The sequence below is a fragment of the Medicago sativa genome, chromosome 4 (assembly GCF_051527215.1).
Source record: "Medicago sativa cultivar Bolivia chromosome 4, Bolivia_mono, whole genome shotgun sequence".
NCBI lineage: Eukaryota > Viridiplantae > Streptophyta > Magnoliopsida > Fabales > Fabaceae > Medicago > Medicago sativa.
Window position 1 is genome coordinate 77,142,281 of NC_140752.1, and position 20,362 is coordinate 77,162,642.

Sequence of the window (20,362 nt, forward strand, 5' to 3'; positions counted from 1 at the left end):
CCATTTCTATCCTTCTTAAAATAAAAATAAGATTAAATAAAAGAGAGGGTAAGATAATACAACATATTCAACAATATTATTTTATTTAGATCATGAAAATATTACATAGTCACACAACATGCAAATTCTTAAAAATATACACAACACACATTACATATATATATATATATATATATATATATATATATATATATATATGATGACACCTTGTCATCTTAGTTTTTCTAGGCTTTTTGATGACATTTTGGATCATTTTCACTGTAATTCTGGGAGCTAAGAGCCACAAAAGAGCAAAAGAGAAGGTTTCATGGAAATCAGAAATCGGTTACCGAATTTACTATATCGGTGACCGATTTTGCTGCTGATTTTAATGTTGCCATTGCTGGAACTTTCGGCCACCGAAGCTTGAGGATCGGCCACCGATTTTGCGATTTGCTGGAGCGCGTCTGGGCCTTAATTGTGGATCGGTTACCGATTGGATGCCATCGGTAACCGATTTTGACTATGTCTATTTAAAGGAACTCAGTCTCAGACTTGAGGATATACGATTTTTGGAGATCAAAAGACCTAGAAACACAGAGGAGAGCGATCTGGAGCGTCTTGGAACACCATTGAAGGAGTTTTAACAAGGTTTATTCATGAATTCATCTTGTAATTCTTCTTCTTTTGTTTATTGCTCAATTATGTGTAACTAAACCCTCCTTTGTTGGGGATGAGTAGACCTAGATGAACATCATTGTTATGACCTAGTTTAATATTATTGATTGAAATTCATATGATTGTTTCTCTTATTTCCGTTCTTAATGCTTTTTATTGATTGATCACCTTTAAATTGATTTACGGTTTATTTTGTGAAACGGAAGTGGAATTGATAAACGCTTTGAAATAAGAGATCCTTGCCTTTGTAATCTAGGAATAGATACAAACCCTTGGAATCATTAAAAGAATTCTTGTTCGTAATGCTTAACCCTAATATTCAAATTCACTAAGGAATTAGGTTTTTATTTTAGGTTTAAAGTTTTTGTCACTAAGGAATTAGGGCAAGAATAAATTAGATGATTCGATAACAATCATACGCGTCGATTCAATAGTTAAAACTAGGTTATTAGCTTTTCATGGTCATCTAGCGAAACTCATCCCTGACATCTTTCTCTCATTAATCTTCATCACTTTAATTTCCGTTATTTCCAATATTGCGATAAAACAAACAACTTAACCTTTTGTTCAATTAAGTCATAAATACAATTCAACTGTATAACGCGATCCTCGAGTTCGACACTCGGTCTTACCGTTTTATTTACTACTTGAACGATTTCGTACACTTGCGAAATACGCCATCAATATATATATATATATATATATATATATATATATATATATATATATATTAATTCATTATTTAATCCATATTAATATCTTCTCCTATGAAATCAGCAGCCTCAAGACAGGTAGTATCATTCTTGGGTTCAATTTCATTAAAATTAACCTCCTTTTCCTTTCCATCAACAGATTCTTTGTATCTTTTACACAGATACTCTGGTGTCCTACATGCTTTAGACCAATGACCTTTCTTTCCGCATCTATAACAACGATCATCATGATTTCTAGAGGGACCTTCCTGGATGCTTTTACCTTTGCCTTGATGATTCTTGTTGGTTTGGTCATATTTGAGAGGCCTATAATTCATATAACCTCTTCCACGGCCTCCACCACGAAAATGGTTTCGACCATGACTTCTGCCTCGACCACGACCACCAAAACGAGCATAGCCACCACGTCCTCTTTGGCGATTATAACCACCACGCCCTTGATTAAAAGTTGTAGCGTTTATTTCAGGATATGCCATTGTTCCTGTAGGACGCAACTGGTGGTTTTTAATGAGCAGCTCATTATTTTGTTCAGCCACTAGAAGAGCTGTAACCAAATCAGAGTATTCAGTAAATTCCCTCATTCTATATTGTTGTTGCAATATCACTTGAGATGCATGGAAAGTTGAGAATGTTTTCTCCAACTTTTCCTTTTCAGTTATAGTTTTGCCACAAAATTCTAATTGTGCAATAATTTGATGCATAGCAGAGTTATATGCAACAACAGTTTTATAATCTTGGAACCTTAATTTGTTCCATTGATCCATTAATGAGGGCAATAAGACTTTCTTCTGATGCCCAAATCTTGCCTTAATTTTGTCCCATAAAATCTTGGGATCTTTTGCATTCGAATACTCTGTTTGTAATCCATCATCAATGTGGTGCTTGATTATACGATTTACTTTTGATTTTTTCTTTGCCAATTCCTCTGGGACATCTCCCAAATCGTCTCCCTCAAGAATCTTGTCGAGTCCCTCACATGCAAGATACTCAATTAAGTTGTTGTTCCAGGTTATGTAGTTGTCTCCAGTTATGTTTAAAATTTTGAATTGGTGTTTAACATTTGACATGATTATATCTAAAATACAGAAGAACATAATCAACATTTAATATATATATATATATTATGACGAAAATAGAAATATCATTTTATTTAATAGCAACGATTACAAGAACATGATAATATTTTAATCTAAGCCTCCACGAAAACAAAAAGTAATCACACAAGCTAAGACTAATAATGGTAAAACGCTAATTATAGCTAATCCTACAAAATCTTTTCCTAATTCTTCAATATGGGTGAAAAAGAAGAAGAACACAATAACCACAAGTAGAGTGATGCATAGTAAAAGGATTTTAGCCATTTTGTAAGTATGGGTAAATATTTTGAGATGTAAAAATTATGAATGAAGGTGATGTATTTATAGAATGAGTTTTGTAAAAATGACCGTTACTATTACCGTTAAATACATTGTTCATAGCCGTTGAAATCACTGTTCATGACCGTTGAAATCACTGTTCATGACCGTTGATTTTACTATTCATTAACGTTGGATAATGAGAAAAATATTTTAAGTGTTTAAATATCATCTAAGTTAGGACACATGAGTAGTATAGAAAATCACAAGACAACATATAAGGTAAATGAATATATATGATAATCATATTAAATTTATTTATTTATATTTAATAATGTCTCATGAATCAATATTATAAATGGGGTTTTAGACCTCCATTAAATATAAAAGTTAGATGAGGTTTTAGACCTCCATTAAGCATGAAAGTAAAAATTATATTAGATGGGGTTTTTAGACCTCCATTAAGCATGAAAGTAAAAATTAGATTAGATGGGGTTTTTAGACCTCCATTAAGCATGAAAGTAAAAAATAGAATAGATGGGGTTTTTAGACCTCCATAATAATAATAATAATAGTCAATCTAGTTATAAATCACTTGACAGATTGCCAGTTTTCTATAACCGGGGCAGATAATAATAATATTAAGATGATAAAGATAAATGATATACATAGCAATATTAAGTAATGATTTTAAAGTGATCAGAATAGATAACATACCTAGCAGTAGTGTAAACTTCCGGTAGAAACGATCGTGCTGATAACGTGTTAAAGATTTAGATATTTAAATACTTATTTTATGATATTAATGAACTAATAAGATGATATAAGTTACTACTTTATAATCAAGAGAGAAAGAAGTAGGATGATATATTTTGATTTCTCAAAAATGGTGTATTTTTACATGAACCAAAGTGTGGTATTTATACTACTAAATTTACCACTATTACATGTGTGAAATTATTTGTTTCACCATTCTAATTTGACATTTACCTAGATAATAGGTAATTATCACTTGCTATTGTAAGTTGACAATTTGGATAGATATTTAAACTATAATAATTATGTCTATATTTCAACTATAATAATTATGTCTATATAATTTATTATAACACTTCTGAAGTTATTTTCACTTTTCACTTCACTTCATAGTTCATAACTTCATTTCACTGCTGAAAGAAAACCATTATCCTAACCGGAATTGTGTTGCGGTAACAGACTCCATGTCGTTGCTGCTACTTCTTCTGCCTCAACCTTCCACCGCCACAACAAGACTCTCTCCATTCACCATCCCCACCTCCACTCTCACCCTAAAACCCTCACCCACCCTTTCACCTCCACGCTCCACTCCAAACTCCACCCTCTCCATTTCCACCTCTCCACCACCACCACCCACAAATGCACCCCCTCCAAAGAAAGTCCTTCTTCCCATCGGTTTCGGCACCGAGGAAATGGAAGCAGTTATCTTAATCCACGTCCTCCGTCGTGCTGGTGCTCATGTCACCGTAGCTTCCGTTGAGCCTCAGCTTCAAGTTGTAGCTGCTGGAGGCACTAAATTAGTTGCTGATGCTTCTATCTCCGAGTGCTCTGATCAAATATTTGATCTTATTGCTTTACCTGGAGGAATGCCTGGTTCAGCAAGATTGAGAGATTGTGATGTGTTGAGAAGAATCACATGTAAACAAGCTGAGGAAAATAGGTTATTTGGTGCTATTAATGCTGCTCCTGCTGTTACTCTTTTGCCTTGGGGTCTTTTGAAGAGAAAGAAGGTGTATTACCTTTTTGTTTCGTGCATGTTTGAATTGACAGTGAGTTTGACGAAATCACGCTGACATTGTGATTTTGTTGAAGCTCGGAAGTAAACTTGCGGTGGTCCACTGTGATTCTGACAAACTTAATGTCAATCCAAACACTCGCTATATTGTTTGTTTATTATTTTGGTATTTGGATGAGGCTGATTTTTTCCAGTTTGTCTTGCAAGATAACATGTCACCCTGCATTTTTCCACAAGCTTCCAACGTTTTGGGCTGTTAAGTCCAACATTCAGGTTTCAAACGGGCTTACAACAAGCCGTGGCCCGGGAACTGCTTACATGTTTGCTTTAACCTTGGCTGAGCAGCTGTTTGGGGAGTCTGTTGCAAGGGAGGTTGCTGAATTCTTGGTAATTTGCTTTGTTATAATTGAATTTTATGCATTTTTGCGATTAGGGAAGAAATGAATATTTAGGAATCACTTGAAGTCAACATTATAACTGGATTCACTTGCTGTTATTATGTATTGCTAAATATTCATGTGGTCAATTTGTAAGCCCTGAATTGGTGTGATAACGCATAAACCGGAAGCCATAGTCTAGCTGGTCAAACAGAAGAGTCAAATAACTAACTACTTACTGTTACATACTGAATTAGTTGAACTGGAGAGTTTACGAAGGGTGGAAAACAAAAATCCAAAGGATTGATGCAAAATGATGAATTTTGCTTGGAATCTAAAAGGCCTGTTTACTTTTAATAACATTTTAAGTTTTCTAAAATCTGTTCATTTTAAATTAGTGGCAAGGAGATGAAAGACTAGTGTAGTAAATAATTGTGTTCGAGAGAAATGGAAGGCAGGTTAGGAAGAATGCATTTCAAAAAACAATGAAAACGGTGTTTTGACATTTTCACTGTTAAATGGGATTGGATCCCATCCAAAAGCTAGCTCAAAGAATGAGCATGCTCAAGCACATTATACATCTAACAGCTTGGGAACCTGATCAATATGGGATTCCAATACATCTTCAATGTTCAAAATTTAGGAAAATGTTAGATCTATTTTCAGAAACTGTAAAAGAAAATGGTGCGGGAAAAATTGGTTTATATTGTCATTTGTTTATTAGTTGAAATGAAAATGAAAACAGGAAATATGGAAAATAAACAGACCCTGAAATTTTGAAATCTGGATCCTGGGTTTTGGTGTTGATTTATGTCTGCAAGAATCAATCTCTTCTACCATTCTTTGTGATATCTGATGCATGTTGGAAAATCAGTTACACTATACATCTGATCTAATGCCCTTCCTTCTTTTATGATAGTTGATGAGAACTGATGATGATAATGTATCTAAGAAGGAGTTCAATGAAATTGATTGGTCTGTTGGCCACCATCCCCCCAGTGTAGGTTACTGTCTTATATGTATAATTTGTTAAAACATCATTGTCCATGCTTCTGCAACGAGGATCTTACATGTATGTTATGCTAACCAGGTTCTCATCCCAATCGCGCATGGTTCTGAAGAGATTGAAGTAGTGACACTGATAGATATTCTAAGGCGAGCAAAAGCTAATGTCGTAGTTGCTTCTGTTGAGAAAACTCTTGGAGTCTTGGCTTCTCAAGGAACCAAAATTGTTGCTGATAAATTAATTAGTGATATTCAAGAGTCAGCACATGATTTGATTATTCTCCCGGTAATATGAATTCATGAAAATAAATAAGTTGCTGCATTTTTTTTGTCTGTGGCGCTATTTTATTTTTTCTTTTGTTTCATTAATTTTGTATTCCATCAAAAAAGTCAGTTCTCATGTTCACAATCTAGTCTTTCAAGCTGCTGCATTTCTGTGTGGTGATATAGCAGATCTTACAACTAAATGTCTTTATGTTTGTATATTATGATATGAGTTGATGTAAACACCAACTCTCATGTTTGAAGCCACATTGCAGAAGTATATGATTTTAGTTGATTTGTAAATTGTTATGCGTAGAACACCTTAAAAATAAATAATATAGAGCATATATGGATAAATTTCTCATCAAACATTTGTAGGAAAAGAAAAGTGAAAAGATATAGTAATGACTGAGAATCTCTTATTGTATCTCACTTAAATTGAAATTAACGTCATCTCAACTTTTTTCAAAAACTCTTTCATCTAACCTCTTCATAAGCACCTATAAACTTATATTTATGGGGCCCTTCAAATTGTAGTCCTTATCTGAAGAATTAAACGATTCTTATTATTGTTCCACCCATCGTTCTTTGTTGCTAAGATTGTCATGAAATTTCAGGGAGGAACTGCTGGCGCTCAAAGGCTAAGCAAATCAAGAATTCTGAAGAAGCTTCTCAAAGAACAAAATTCAGCTGGAAGAATATACGGAGCCGTCTGCTCCTCACCTGCTATTCTACACAAACAAGGTTTACTAAAGGTATATGACACCCTTTTGTTACCATTGTGATTCTTGATCCAATTCTTTAGTGAAGCCTTACTAAAATCCTTTTCTGTTAAAGGATAAGAAGGCTACAGCTCATCCCTCTTCCATGGACAATCTTAAAGACGGAGCAGTAAATGATGCCGTAGTAGTTATTGATGGCAAAGTGATCACTTGTGAGGGACTTGCCACTGTAACGGAGTTTGCATTGGCTATTGTGAGCAAGTTATTTGGTAATGGAAGAGCAAGAAGTGTAGCAGAAGGCCTTGTTTTTGAGTATCCTAGGAAATAGACTACTAGAGCATGTGGTTTCAAGTACTTGTAGGTGTGATAGAAAATTTATAGGTAGTGTACCCCAGCCCAAGCCTGATTTGTTTTCAGGTGGTGTTAAATTCATACCCCCTTTAACGCATTGTTTTGATTAGTTGAACGATGCCAATCACCATGTCCTCTGAATCTCATTTTTCGAGGGATGGTTGCATAGGAAAAAGTTACCTGCAGGGTGTGCAAAATATAACAAAACTCGAATCATAGTTTCAGCTTAGTTGAACATTGGATGTAATTTCCATATTCTGCAGAGTTGAAAATATGCTGGGATCAATGTTGTGTGAAAATATCCATAACTCCAGTTGTTAAAAGGGACTGAGACTTGAGTTCAACGTTTGAACAATTAAAAATTACTCGAAAATAGCACACACCTGACACTGAAAATATGATTCAGGCTTACCAATTCACTCATACCTGATTTACGTTCAGATCACTGGCCAGTTAGATTGAATCTAACGTCAAGGTCTACAACTTTCTTCAAATCCTTCAAGCCAGTTAACAGTAAGTGTCTACAACTTTTTTCATCCATTGTAAACACTTTTTTTTTTACTTTTTGATTGTTGGACCAACTTTCTAATTTGTCGTTTTCAATGATTGATATATAATTGCTGGGTTCACTTCATTTTGTAAGTATCCATTTTTTCTTTGGTGTTTATCACAACACAGCAATTTCTGTCTTGTTTTTGTTCCCTTATTCGACTCCTTATCTTCTATCCCCCCACTCCCCAAATATACTTTTTAATTTTGTAAAAAGTTTAGACAGAAAAGTTAGTTTAAATTTTGTTATTATATAAAGTAAGATGCAGAGGAAGTATCAAAGAGAAACTTCAAGATTTGGAACTTTAATCATACTAGCTGTCTAAAGTTTGTTAAGCAAATGATATCAATTATCGTTAATCATGTTTAGCGTGTAAAACAGAAAATACATGGGAACTCAAGTCCATTGATGAATATATGTAAAAACACAAACTTTAATTGGCCAGAGAGGTGAGAAACATAGACAGTCTAACAGGGGCACAGGCAGGCTGGTCTAATCATCATTAGTATATACTTAAATACAAGAAAATGACATTCAAGAAAATGAAATAGTTAATTACACAAGATGGAAGTTTAATACTTTAATTTACAACTAAAGCTTCTAGTACCTAATACCTATACATATTAGCTACTATCCTGTCTGTAAAATTGTAATTACTTCACACCTTACATACAATACTCCTGTCCTTGTGACATAATGGCTTCATTTCTTCAATTTTAACAACTCACATAATCTACCATGGACCTGTAAGTGTCCTTCTCAAGTATTTTATTTTATTTGTCCGCACCAGATCCTCCTTACTTTTCTGCATTTCCATAAACTCTGCCTGTATCATACCAAATGTAGTCAGAAACTGTAAAAAAAAAACCTTAGTGAACATATTACTGATGAGAATGCAGCGCAAAATGACAATCTAACATACCTGTTTTCTTTGTAATTCCTCGTTTACTTCCTTAAGTTTTGCAACTTCAGCCTCCAGTTCAACAGTGTAGGCCTTTCCATTCAAAAGAAACAAATATTTAGAAGTTATGTACATTATAAGCCAATGCTTACATCATTTTAATACTTTGAATAATTTCCTTAAGCTTATGATCTTGTTATACATTATATGTGTATTGAAGGACAATAACGAATGAACTTAACAAGCTTAATCATTCTGATCAGAGAAACAAAACAGATGGTTAAATTTTCTTCATATTGACAAGAATGCATAAATGACTAAAATGAAATGCTAACCTGTTTGCGAGCCCGTGACCTCGCAGCTGATTCTCTATTCTTTATCATTCTCTTCTGTCTCCTTTCAACACCTTTTTCTACAGGAACACACTTCCTCCCTCTGTTGATTGCATAAGGAACTGGTGACAGTAAAGTAGGGTCTAAATTACGCTTTGTAATCAAATCCGGCGACATTTTACTTCCTGGAGAAGTAACAGGAGCTGTGACATTTGAGGCAGATAAACCATGCATTCCAACACCAGGAACTACACTTCTGCCATTGTTACCAAGTTGAGCATTGTTTAGCAAATGAATAGGAGAAGAAAATGCTACAGTTGTAGGTTTCGGGAAAAGTGGTGGCGGCCGTTGAGAGTGATTCAAGTTAATTGATGAAGGAGGAAGAGGAACATGTTTAGGAACTAAGTTATTGTTGTCACTCATATCCCCATTATTTCCATTTGGTTGTTGAAAGCCAAGTAGATTGGTGTTATTGTTTGATCTAGAGAAGTCACTAAACCATTCATTATTATTTGGTCTTTCAATTTGTTGAGCATGATTAGGCGTATCTTCTTTCACAACACCAGCTCTCACCAAAAACTCCTCCAAAGTCACTTCACCTAATGTTGGTTGTCTTTGAGGCATAGATGAACCACTATCTTTCATCAAATCCCTCCAAACTTCATCAACTTTTCTCTGACTAAGTGTCCTTGGCAATGTCAATGAACCTTGTTTTTGCAAACTACCACCATTTGGGTTGTTAGGTCCTTCTCCTACTCCTCCACCAGTTAGAGATGTCAATGCTTGAGTCTCTTCAACATTCCATATGTTTTTCAAGAGTTCATCCATGTTCATTGATCCAAAATCTTTTCCAACTCCCCCAATGGTGCTTTGTAACTCATCAAAAGTGAGGGAGTATATTGAAGACTGGCTTGCTAGATTAACACTTCCAGGTGTCTTCACACTCATTGCATCCCAAGCGAAGTTCATTTTGACCCCACTTTTAAAGACTTAAAGCAGAAGTAAGATCTTTACTTAAGCAATCTCTGTCTTAAATATTAATCTTGCTAAAGTAGATCATGTGGTATTTTCAGTCAGGGTCCTTTGGAATGATTACCCCTGTATTTAGATTTATAAACTTCAAATTATGGACAAATACGATAAATTAATTAATAAAGCTACTGAAACAGATAACTAATTGACTCCTTGAAATTCCACACGCCACAAGTTATAGGCACCAGTGTGTGTTGAGGTGTCTACTGACATATGTAACATGATAAGCATCTTTGAGAATGTTTGAGTGAGCTTATGGAAACAGTTTATAATATGTCTTTAAGCTGTTTTCAACTTATATCCATAATTTTTTTAGGATAGCTCATGACAACAACTTACAATTTACTTAAAAATATTTGGATTTTATTTTATCGTTTTTTCTTTCTATAAACGCTTAATTAAACTGTTTATCCAAAGAGGCCCACAACTTCACAGTTCTATTGATATTATCTTGATAGATTAGAAAATTTGTAAGCCTCTCAAAATAGATGGTACAAGAAGAAACAAAAGTGCAACCCCCTCTAACAGCATTGGAGGGGAACAGATACACAAGAACCAATATAGTAAGTTTTCAACTGGCTTGGATCTCATCCCAAAAGTTAGTTCAAACGGTAAGGGCGCTCCAACACATCTAACTACCCAGGAACCTGAGCAATGTGAGACTCCGAACAAACTGCAAACAACTTCAATAGCGAAGAATAAAAACGAAAATGCTAACAAATGCTCTTTAGACATTGTTTAAAGAATCAAAAGAGGTAATTTTGTCTTAAAAAGTGATATTTATTACTTGACAGTTGTTTGACTTATATTTCTAAAACTAGAACAGAATTTCTATTTTTAGAAACTTTAAACAATGCTCTTAAAAGCATCTGTTAGCTTTACCATGATAAAAAAAACTTGGCATAACATTCCAAAATAGTTATGCAGAATTAATTGAATCCACCAGCAACAGCAGCAGTCCCAATAGTAAAAGTGTATAGTCAACAACAACCACCCCATAGAGACAAGTGAGATCAAAACCTCATTTATCTGTTATTATGCCTAACTATAAGATTCACGAATGAATTCACCCAAAAACACATATAGAAATTGAAAAAACGTTATATACAAATTTGGTAAATTAGAAATCTGATGTAGACATAGCATAATTTATCATCACCTTATCTGTTTAATGCTTTTTGATTTAATAATCACATAAACTAAAAATCTTCCCCGATGTGACACGATCGCTAATAAATTATCACTAGAACTAGAAGAGCGAGTGAATTATAAAAACTTTGTAAGATAAATAAATAATTAGAGACATAAAAGGAAAGAAAAAAAAACGGCGGTGAGAATGAAAGAACAGAACAATTACCTTAACTCACTCGTGTATGTTCGGTTCGGCAAAAACGTTGTTGTTGGACTTAGAAGAGTGTCGTGTCTGAACGATCTTCAGATTTGGGGTGTATGGTGGAATCGACAAGTGTCTTTGAGTTTATAAGGAGAGACTCAGCAACCATATGAAGATATTTATTTTATTAAAAATTAATTAAAATTATTTTGAACCAATCATGTTTCACAACGTGGAGTGAGATGAATCGTTGATGTGATGTGTGGCCAATCAAATTTCAAAATGTGGAGTAATCTAGAGCAACTACATTTTGATGCTTCTTTCCGACAACATTACATTGGTTTAGATTTTTATTTGTACGTTTTTATTTTGTGACTGAATTTTAGTTTTATAGGTTTCCATTTTTCACCTCAATTGCAGGAACCAAGGGCCAGTCCCACTTTTTATGGGATGAGGTAGGATAACATATTTTATTTGGTGATGGGACAGAATTGACGTAAGTTTAGGGTCACTTTTTCTTGTCTCCTTTTTGCAATTTTTGAAGATGTGCATTTTTGGTAATTTTGTTTTTGCCTTATATTCTCATTATCATCTGTCACATGCCTTATATTCTCATTATCATCTGCTTCAAAAAAAGTTAAAAAGATGAAACGTATTTGGTCTTCATTTTGTATTACATTAAACTTCTTAATTTCTTTTTAAAATACAAAGTAACAATTATGGAGTTCAAATTTTTGTTTTTAACTATAAATGTTGGAGTATTAGTTAAAATTGTTTAAAAATATTTTTCAATCACCAATTTTTTTTTGGGATGAATCATAAACTAAGTCACTCTCTTTAAAACTATTTGTGACATTGTATAAAATTAGTCACTCTTTAAAACTATTTGTGACATTGTATAAAATTGTGCAAACAAAATATCAATCACGAGCACAGATGGCAAAACGGGCCCGGCCCGTCGGACCAGCTCGTTTAACCCGTCATTTTAGGCGGGCTGGGGTGAAATTTTGAGCCCATCTCTCTAGTTGGCCCGCCCCTGTTCAGCCCGCTGAAAAAGCGGGTCATAGCGGGGTGGGGCGGGCTGGCCCGCGGGCTTATTAACCTTTCTTTTTTTACTATTAGTGACCGAATTTTTAATTTACACACCCCATAAACATTTGGGCCAAATGATACCCAACCCAACCTCAATTTGTCCCACACTCTCTGATAAGTGATAACTGATTCACCACTAGTCCACTACCCCTAGAAAAAACCGATTCACCAATGCATTATAAAACTTTCATCCCAGACTCAAACTTGTCCTCTCTCTCTTTCGCTCTCTACTCTTGGTCTGATTTACTCTGACTCACTTGGGATTAAGGTAAGCTTTGTTGCTCATTTATCTTAGTTGTTGTTTGTGTTAAGTGAACTTATGTTTGCGTTGATCTTTTAATTTCTTCCTTTCTTCTTTTCTGAAGCCATGATATGTTATATTACCTAAACGATGATTAACTTAGGGACGTTGAACAAATTATGTAGAATTTTTATGGTTGATTTTTTTTAGACTTATTTCATGGTGTTGGATTTATTTTGTAATTTGTTTTATGTTGGATGTATCATGTATGGTGGATTTATTTAATGTTAGAGTCATTATATTGAATTTATTGTTTTTGTAACATCAATGTATTTGTTAATAACAATCGACAAAAAAATATTTTAAAAAATAGACGGGCCAACCCGCCAGCCCGCTAGTCCGCCTTTAGGCGGGGCGGGGTGTGAGTTTGAGCCCACCCCCTCAAGTTGGCCCACCCCGCCCCACCCCGTTTTTGGCGGGCTAATAGTGGGCTGGGCCTAAACGGGGCGGGCTGGCCCGTATTGCCATCCCTAATCACGAGTTTCTTGGATAAAACAATCCATCTACAAAGGAAGAACAGAGAAAACTTAGAAATGCTTCGAGTCTTGGTGTATGTTGGAAGGAGACGCAAACACCCTTTATATGTGCGAAAACCAAAATGGAAATAAAAAGGACGGCTAAGATCGCATGACCGTTGGGAAACAAACGTCCTGGTCAAAGCGACAATTAAATGGACGGGAAATGTGTTGGATCGTGGAGCACACACACGGACGTGTGTTCGATGTGCATAGGTGTGTATCAAGCGCACGTTGATGCGTGCTAAAGGTGTCGTGGAGATGATGTATAGTGAAACCAAAAATTCTAAAAAATAATTAATAAATTATGGTTGTGCTTTTTTTTTTGAAAGAATGGTTTTGTGTTCTTAAACAATAATACACCACATAGCTCAGGCCCAACCGACGACAATGGCATGCTCGCGCGTGTGGGGGTCGTATTGATTGCCTCATCTCTCGTTTACAAAACTAGATACCCCTTGGGACACATCCCGAGGAAACATACTTCCACGGTATAAACACTAATATTGTGTGCAGTCTCCCATATGTGGAACTTCTAGGATTTTTTTTTTTTTTCAATTCACACACACATGCATTGTGTTCCAACAATCAAACCTAAACATTTGGTCCTTTAGTTACAAACGACCTAAATGACTAAGGTGTCTAACATTTATAAGTGTCCAAAGTGTATGTGTAATGTTTGTAATTAAGGGACTAAAAAAGAACGAAAAAAATTGACCAAAATTTGTAGTGATGTTACTTAAGGATCAAAATGAAACGAAAAAATTTAGATAACCAAAGGGAAATCTAAACATAACTTAAAGGACAAAAAAACCAAAATAACAAAATTTAAAAAATTATTTTGAATTATTTAGTAAGTAAATAATATGAAAGATGATGATAGAGAAAATCACACCAAAAAACGAAAACCTATTTTAGGGTTCGTATAAAAATTACTACTTTTGTGTAGGATTAGGACTGATTCAACATATAATAGACTACTATTCAGTATTATGTAATCTCTTAATACATATCCTAGACAATCTACGAAAACTTTAAGAGATGTTTATACAGGAAAATCTAAGCCTATAGATTTAAATGACATCAGGGGCGGTGAACGGTCGCCCGGGCTCGATCGATAGTTTTTGCGCATTAGACCAAATCCAAAAGCTCATTAACACACTTACAAAAAGAAAAATTTTGGCAAAATCTAAAAATTCTTACACGCAAATAGGCTTGGAAAAAGACATTTACGTCATAGTTTTATTTAGCACACTATTAACGGGTTCATCTCTCTTATTTTAACAGGTTAATTGTTCAAATTGACCCTGTAATATACATTATGTCTAAAAAATGACCCTGTAAAATACAAAACATATTTCTAGCATTGTAACTTGCATTTCTTCTTATTTTTGACCACCCTATAATATACGCGTAGTCTAAAAATGTGACCCACAGGTTGAATTTTTTCACTATTTTTTTTAAAACATGTTTAGCACGTTAAAATATAGCTTTACACAAAAAATTAAATTTCTTTGACCAGGGATAAATTAATTATGAATTTTTATTCCCTCATGATTATGAATTTCTTAAACAATTTATAATTAGTTTGTATCTCGTTTAAAAACTACAAAATTTCATTGTGAAGGTTCTTATCATGTTCTAGTCATGCCTACAAAATTTGGGAACTAAATTTGACTTGTGAGTATACGCTTACGCGGAACAAAATTTCAATTTTGCACGTTTTGGTTGAAAAATCAAAATTAATTTAAACGACTTCGAAATGCTATGAAATTTTACAGATCCTTTTTATGTATTTTTATAGATGTCTCTGCAAATAATGAGCTCAAAATTCGATTTATAGGTCGAGATTTCCGTTGTTTTCTTTTTTGACTTTTTGACACTTTAAAAAATCATAATTAATTTGTCATTTATCGAAAAATTATAATTTTTTCTGTGTAAAGCCATATTTTAACGTTCTTAACTCGCCTCTAAGAAATCATGAAAAAATTCAATCTCTTGGTTGCTTTTTTGGACTTCGCGTATATTACAGGGTTATAAATAATAAAAATCTCGAATTACATGTTCAGAATACATGTTATTTAATTACATGGTCAATTTTTCAGACTCACGTATATTACATGGTCAATTTCAATTAATAACCCTATTTTAAATTGTACTTTTGTTGACAAAATGAGGAACCTTTTTTATTTTGATTTATGACTGTTTATATATTATGTCACATGTAAATTTGCGATAAATTTTTTGCCCGAGCTCCATAAATTTTCAGGCTCCGCCATTGAATGACATCGTCTTTTAGGTTAATTGACGCTTCTTGACTTCTATATTTTATTGAAAGTTGTCTTAATCCCTTCGAATTGAAACATGCTATTAGAGAAATGGTATTTGAACAACCATTTTTTGACAATTTTTGTGACAACTTTCTCTTTCATACTCACACCGTGTTTCTATTTTATCTCTCTGTTGCTTTGATTTTTGTATCATTACCTAAATTTCTTTGTATAATTTGGTTGTCCAACAAGTTGTCGCAAAAAAAGATTGTTCAAATAACATTCCTCAGTGACATGAGTATAGGGTGAAAATATTTTGTTATCGATTCAAGTATTTCATATTTTCATTTAACTTCTTTAAAAAAAATCATTTAACTTTTGAATATTTTAATTAGTTCTTATTAAACCATATACAAAAGCACCAAAACTCTAAGAGTTTAATTAGTTTAGTTGTAAAAAACAGTTCTTAAATCCAGAGATCCCAAGCTAGAGTCACATTATTATTTTTGGAGAGAGATAAATGCAAATTTATTTGTAGGTAAATAAAGTGTTTTATTCAACTTTTGAATGTTATAATATAAGAGTATTATAATATGGTGAAAAGTTTTTTATTATCCATAAAAAAGAGTGCTAAATTTAATCTAGTAGTAAAAAGACAATTGAACTTAGATGCATGGATTTGAGCTTTGTTGGTGTCTTTGGATGGTTTGAATGTTATAATATAAGAGTATTATAATATGGTGAAAAGTTTTTTATTATCCATAAAAAAGAGTGCTAAATTTAATCTAGTAGTAAAAAGACAATTGAACTTAGATGCATGGATTTGAGCTTTGTTGGTGTCTTTGGATGGAGTAAAATGTAATTTTATTTGAAGATATTTTCTTCACATAAAAAAATTGACCCTTACAATTTTCGAAGTCATCTTAGTTATGTTTTTTTAATTATACCATCTAATTAATACTACATATATACATTACTCCAAATTCAATATCTTATACTTTATGTTTTTGATAATGATAAATATATCAATGTTTGATTAACATAATATAGCAAAATATTATTTATTCTCTTTCTTGACAAAAAAAATATATATATTTTTTTGTATAATGTTTGTTCTCTTTCTTTTAAACCATCCTCAATGAGGGAGACTTAACTTCATAAGCATTGGTATCTCCGTTGGGAAGAAAAATAGAAGAGGGCTCATTGAGTAGAGGCAAGACATATGTATGTGTTAGCTTGTGTGGACTTGTACCTGCACAAAGCATTTAGAAGTTTTTTTTGTAGTGTAATATAGTAATAGTTGATATTTTGACCAAGTGGTTCACACATCTCACACAACCTTTCTCTCTTTGTCCACCCTTATTTTCACCAAATGAGAAAATCATTTAATGTTCACAAAATATGGACAATCGTTGACGACAATTATGATGTATATGTCTCACGGGACAGTAAGAAGTACAATTAAGTATGGTAGAAGATTGCACAAATTCGTACCAAAAAAAATTATATATGGTGTCCTTTTTTCAAAATTTCTAAATTCATCACTAAGTAGAGGTGTTACTTCAAGCATCTTATCTCTTCGTGAGTTCCACATCATTTTAATGTTAAAATATTAAATATAATGATATCAGATTATTGATAAATGATATCAAATTTTTGGTAGTTTTCATTTAAGAAATTTTTTGAGGTGCTATAGAGCGATTGAGTGTTTATAAAATATTATTATTAAGAAATTATAAATATGCAATGTCTATCCTTTAAAGTGATTTCTCCATTATATATGTTGTTATAGATCATGTATTATTATGTGAGAGATGGGGCAGTATACGTGTCAATGGATACAATTATTCATAAAATAAAGATGGACAGAACTGGAAAGTAAATTGCAAACTCCTTTATTGAAAGACTTAATTGTAAATTTGTATCTAATTAATCATTATCATACTATCATATATATATATATATATATATATATATATATATATTTGTGCGTGTGTGTGTTTGTGTGTAAACTAGTAATTTTTTTTTCATTAAACCTATGCCTGCCTGCATAAAAGTATCATATGCTGCCAAGAAACATGTGACTAGGTTGAGAATATGCGAACCTGCTAGTGCTAAATCATCTGCAGGCTGCAGCAATTCAGAAAGAGCTGTGCTAGAGGCAGGAAGATAATGAAAATGGAAAGTGAAGTGAAACCTCTAAGCCCTGCAAGAATCAGAGAGTCTATTAGCGTGGAATGAGGCCGTATGTGCATTGTTGTTGTATGGTGATTGGTTAAATTTACTTCATTGTTGTATGGTGATTGGTTAAATTTACTTCATATAGGTCTCAAGAGCCGTTACTACAAGTTTGGAGGCTCGACTCTGGAAGTGAAAAGAGATCCGTAATAAAATAAAAATGTATTTTTTTTAAAAAAGAATAATGTTCTATTTAAATTTTTTAAAAGATAAATACAAGGTGTCGTATATATGTTGTAGACCCAAAGGTGAAAATCACTACCGTATACATGAGGAACCTCAAACCATCATCCCAAAAGACATCCACCTAACACCAAAAGTAAAAGGACCCAATTCTAATAGGGCCTAAAACAAGACAACGGAAAAGGAAAATGGAAACCTGGTGAGTAGTGGGGTAGTACTTAGTAGTATTACTGAGCTATAATTTTTTTTTTCTAGGCTCATACCTTGGGAAAGCTCAGCTCCATTGAGCGGTTTGCACATCCCAAGATCCAACCATGTAGGTCTCCACAGTTTAACCATGTTTTAGATTATCAATCCCAATTATAGATAGTTTTGTATGTGGCTGTTAATACATATGATTTTTTTTTGGGGGGGGGGGGGGGGGGCTTGATGTAAATAGAATTAAAATAAATATTTTTAAAGGTTAAATATGTTTTTTGCCACAACAAATTTAAATTTTGTTTTTCATTTCTATAAAAACAAATGGCGCATTTTAGTCCGTAAAACATTATCCTACAATCAATTTTAATCATCTTTACTTTTAAGTCAACATATACTTTTGAATGATTTTATGCAAACATATTTAGAATACTATAACAAGTTTTTATCAAAATTTTATCATTATCTATTCAATTAAATAATTGAGTTTTTAAAGTAGCTATACCTATACATAAAATTATATCATTTTTTTGTCCAATTTTACTTGTTATTTAAAATATTTTATGTATTATTGTAACATTTGTTACCAATCAAATAACAAAATTTATTAAATGATCGTATAAACTTTCATTACTTATATTATTTTTATTGAGAAAAGGAGACATACTAGCATGTACAAGTTTTAATAATATCTTTTCCGTTCTCAAGTCCACAACGCCTTCTTTTTGAAGCATTCTCCATTGTAGACCTTGTATGATTCCTTATGGTTTTATCACAAAATATATCTTGTTAGATTGAGGAGTGTAGATGTTTTTATAAACATTTCTTAATCTTTAATTCTAAACAATGTAAGATTTTTTTGGTGTATACTAACGATAACATTCAACGTGTAATTAAAATGTGAGAAGAAATTGTTTAACATATATTGCAACTATGAAATTAATAAATAAAAAATTACGCAGTTGATTAAACATGATCATTATATCATAAAAATATTTAATTTTAATCATAACTATGGCTAAAATTATACATGTGAATGTTTATGATTTCTTAACGGGTACAATTTTTTGCTTTTCTTTTTTGCTTCGACGACATAATTTTTTACTTTAGCAACATGCTAAAATTAAACTTTTACATTGTACCAAAAGACATTAAACTTTGTCAATGAATATAGGTTCCGTCGGTCATAAGAAACTGACTCATAATAAAGGTTTGAGTTCAACTTATATTGTCACCGTGATGATCTTTTTTTTAGTACTTCCCTCGTTCCGAATTAACTGAGTCATTTGCTCATTTTACACATATTAAGAAAAAAGTATAAATAAAGGAGAGAGAAAAATGGTTTTAAGTGATCTTGTTAAGTATTGGTGCAAAGTGGAATATATTGAATTGGGAATGATGAAAGTAGTTAATATTGTATTGAAAATTGAAATGACTCAGTTATTTTGGAACATTTTTTTTTGATAAATGGCTCAGTTATTAAGGGACGGAGGGAGTAATATGTTTTAGTTTGTTGAATTTTGAGGTCTGCTTTAATCATTATGAGTCTATGGAGTTTAACCCACTTATATTTTTTATCATAATTATTTTTTTGAGGTAATAACTATTTTGGTCCTCGAATTGTAACAAGTAGTCACGATATTCTTTCAATGTATTGAAATTCAAAATAAACTCTGATTGTGCATTTCATTCGTCAAAATAATCTCTGACATTAAAATATTTCGTTAACATTGTCATATTAGTCCTTCAATATACTTACTTATTGTCAGTGCCAGAAATTATTTTGACTAACAAAATCAACGACTATTTCAAAATTTTGATACATTAATGGACTATTGTGACTACTTCTTATACATTCAGGGACCAAAATAATTATTACTCCTTATTTTTTTATTAACTTTTGTCAATAACAAAGATTCTTAAATGCAAAATTTATTTATGAATACATTTTAAAAAGGGATAAATTTATCGACCCTACAACATAAAATATACTACCTTTCCAATTACTATTTCCCACCAAGCCATAAGCATCACGTGGAACGGTCTCCTCATTTGTAAGATTTTTTTGTGGGATGATATTTTAGGGTAATTGGAGAAATACTTGGAATTAGTTCTAAAAGAGGAATTAGTTCTAAAAGAGGAATTGAGGTTCCTAGTGAGTGGGTGCCGTACTATCACGGAGGTGATGAATAAAGTGACTCA

At 32.8% G+C, this 20,362-nt stretch overlaps 3 protein-coding genes across 5 annotated transcripts; 1 reads left to right on the forward strand and 2 right to left on the reverse strand.

The window, feature by feature from the left end:
- Positions 1–1,399: 1,399 nt before the first annotated feature.
- LOC146932100 (uncharacterized) lies at positions 1,400–2,452 on the reverse strand. Its single transcript, XM_085707725.1, has one exon. The coding sequence runs from the start codon at positions 2,435–2,437 to the stop codon at positions 1,400–1,402; it is 1,038 nt and encodes a 345-aa protein (XP_085563851.1). The 5' UTR covers positions 2,438–2,452.
- Positions 2,453–3,874: 1,422 nt separating this feature from the next.
- On the forward strand, positions 3,875–7,514 carry DJ1C (Class I glutamine amidotransferase-like superfamily protein). The gene is made up of 6 exons (XM_085703754.1): positions 3,875–4,491; positions 4,704–4,883; positions 5,793–5,873; positions 5,964–6,164; positions 6,760–6,897; positions 6,980–7,514. The coding sequence occupies exons 1-6, from the start codon at positions 3,946–3,948 to the stop codon at positions 7,190–7,192; spliced, it is 1,359 nt and encodes a 452-aa protein (XP_085559880.1). The 5' UTR covers positions 3,875–3,945; the 3' UTR covers positions 7,193–7,514.
- A 739-nt stretch (positions 7,515–8,253) lies between these two features.
- ABF3 (abscisic acid responsive elements-binding factor 3) lies at positions 8,254–11,481 on the reverse strand. 3 transcript variants are annotated; one of them, XM_085703755.1, is made up of 4 exons: positions 11,388–11,481; positions 9,002–10,096; positions 8,688–8,759; positions 8,254–8,591 (listed from the first exon to the last, which is right to left on the reverse strand). In XM_085703755.1, the coding sequence occupies exons 2-4, from the start codon at positions 9,965–9,967 to the stop codon at positions 8,499–8,501; spliced, it is 1,131 nt and encodes a 376-aa protein (XP_085559881.1). In that variant the 5' UTR covers positions 9,968–10,096; positions 11,388–11,481; the 3' UTR covers positions 8,254–8,498. The 3 variants fall into 3 exon arrangements, with proteins under 3 accessions (XP_085559881.1, XP_085559882.1, XP_085559883.1); XM_085703756.1 differs by having other exon boundaries at positions 9,002–10,703; XM_085703757.1 differs by having other exon boundaries at positions 9,002–10,713.
- Between the last annotated feature and the right edge of the window lie 8,881 nt (positions 11,482–20,362).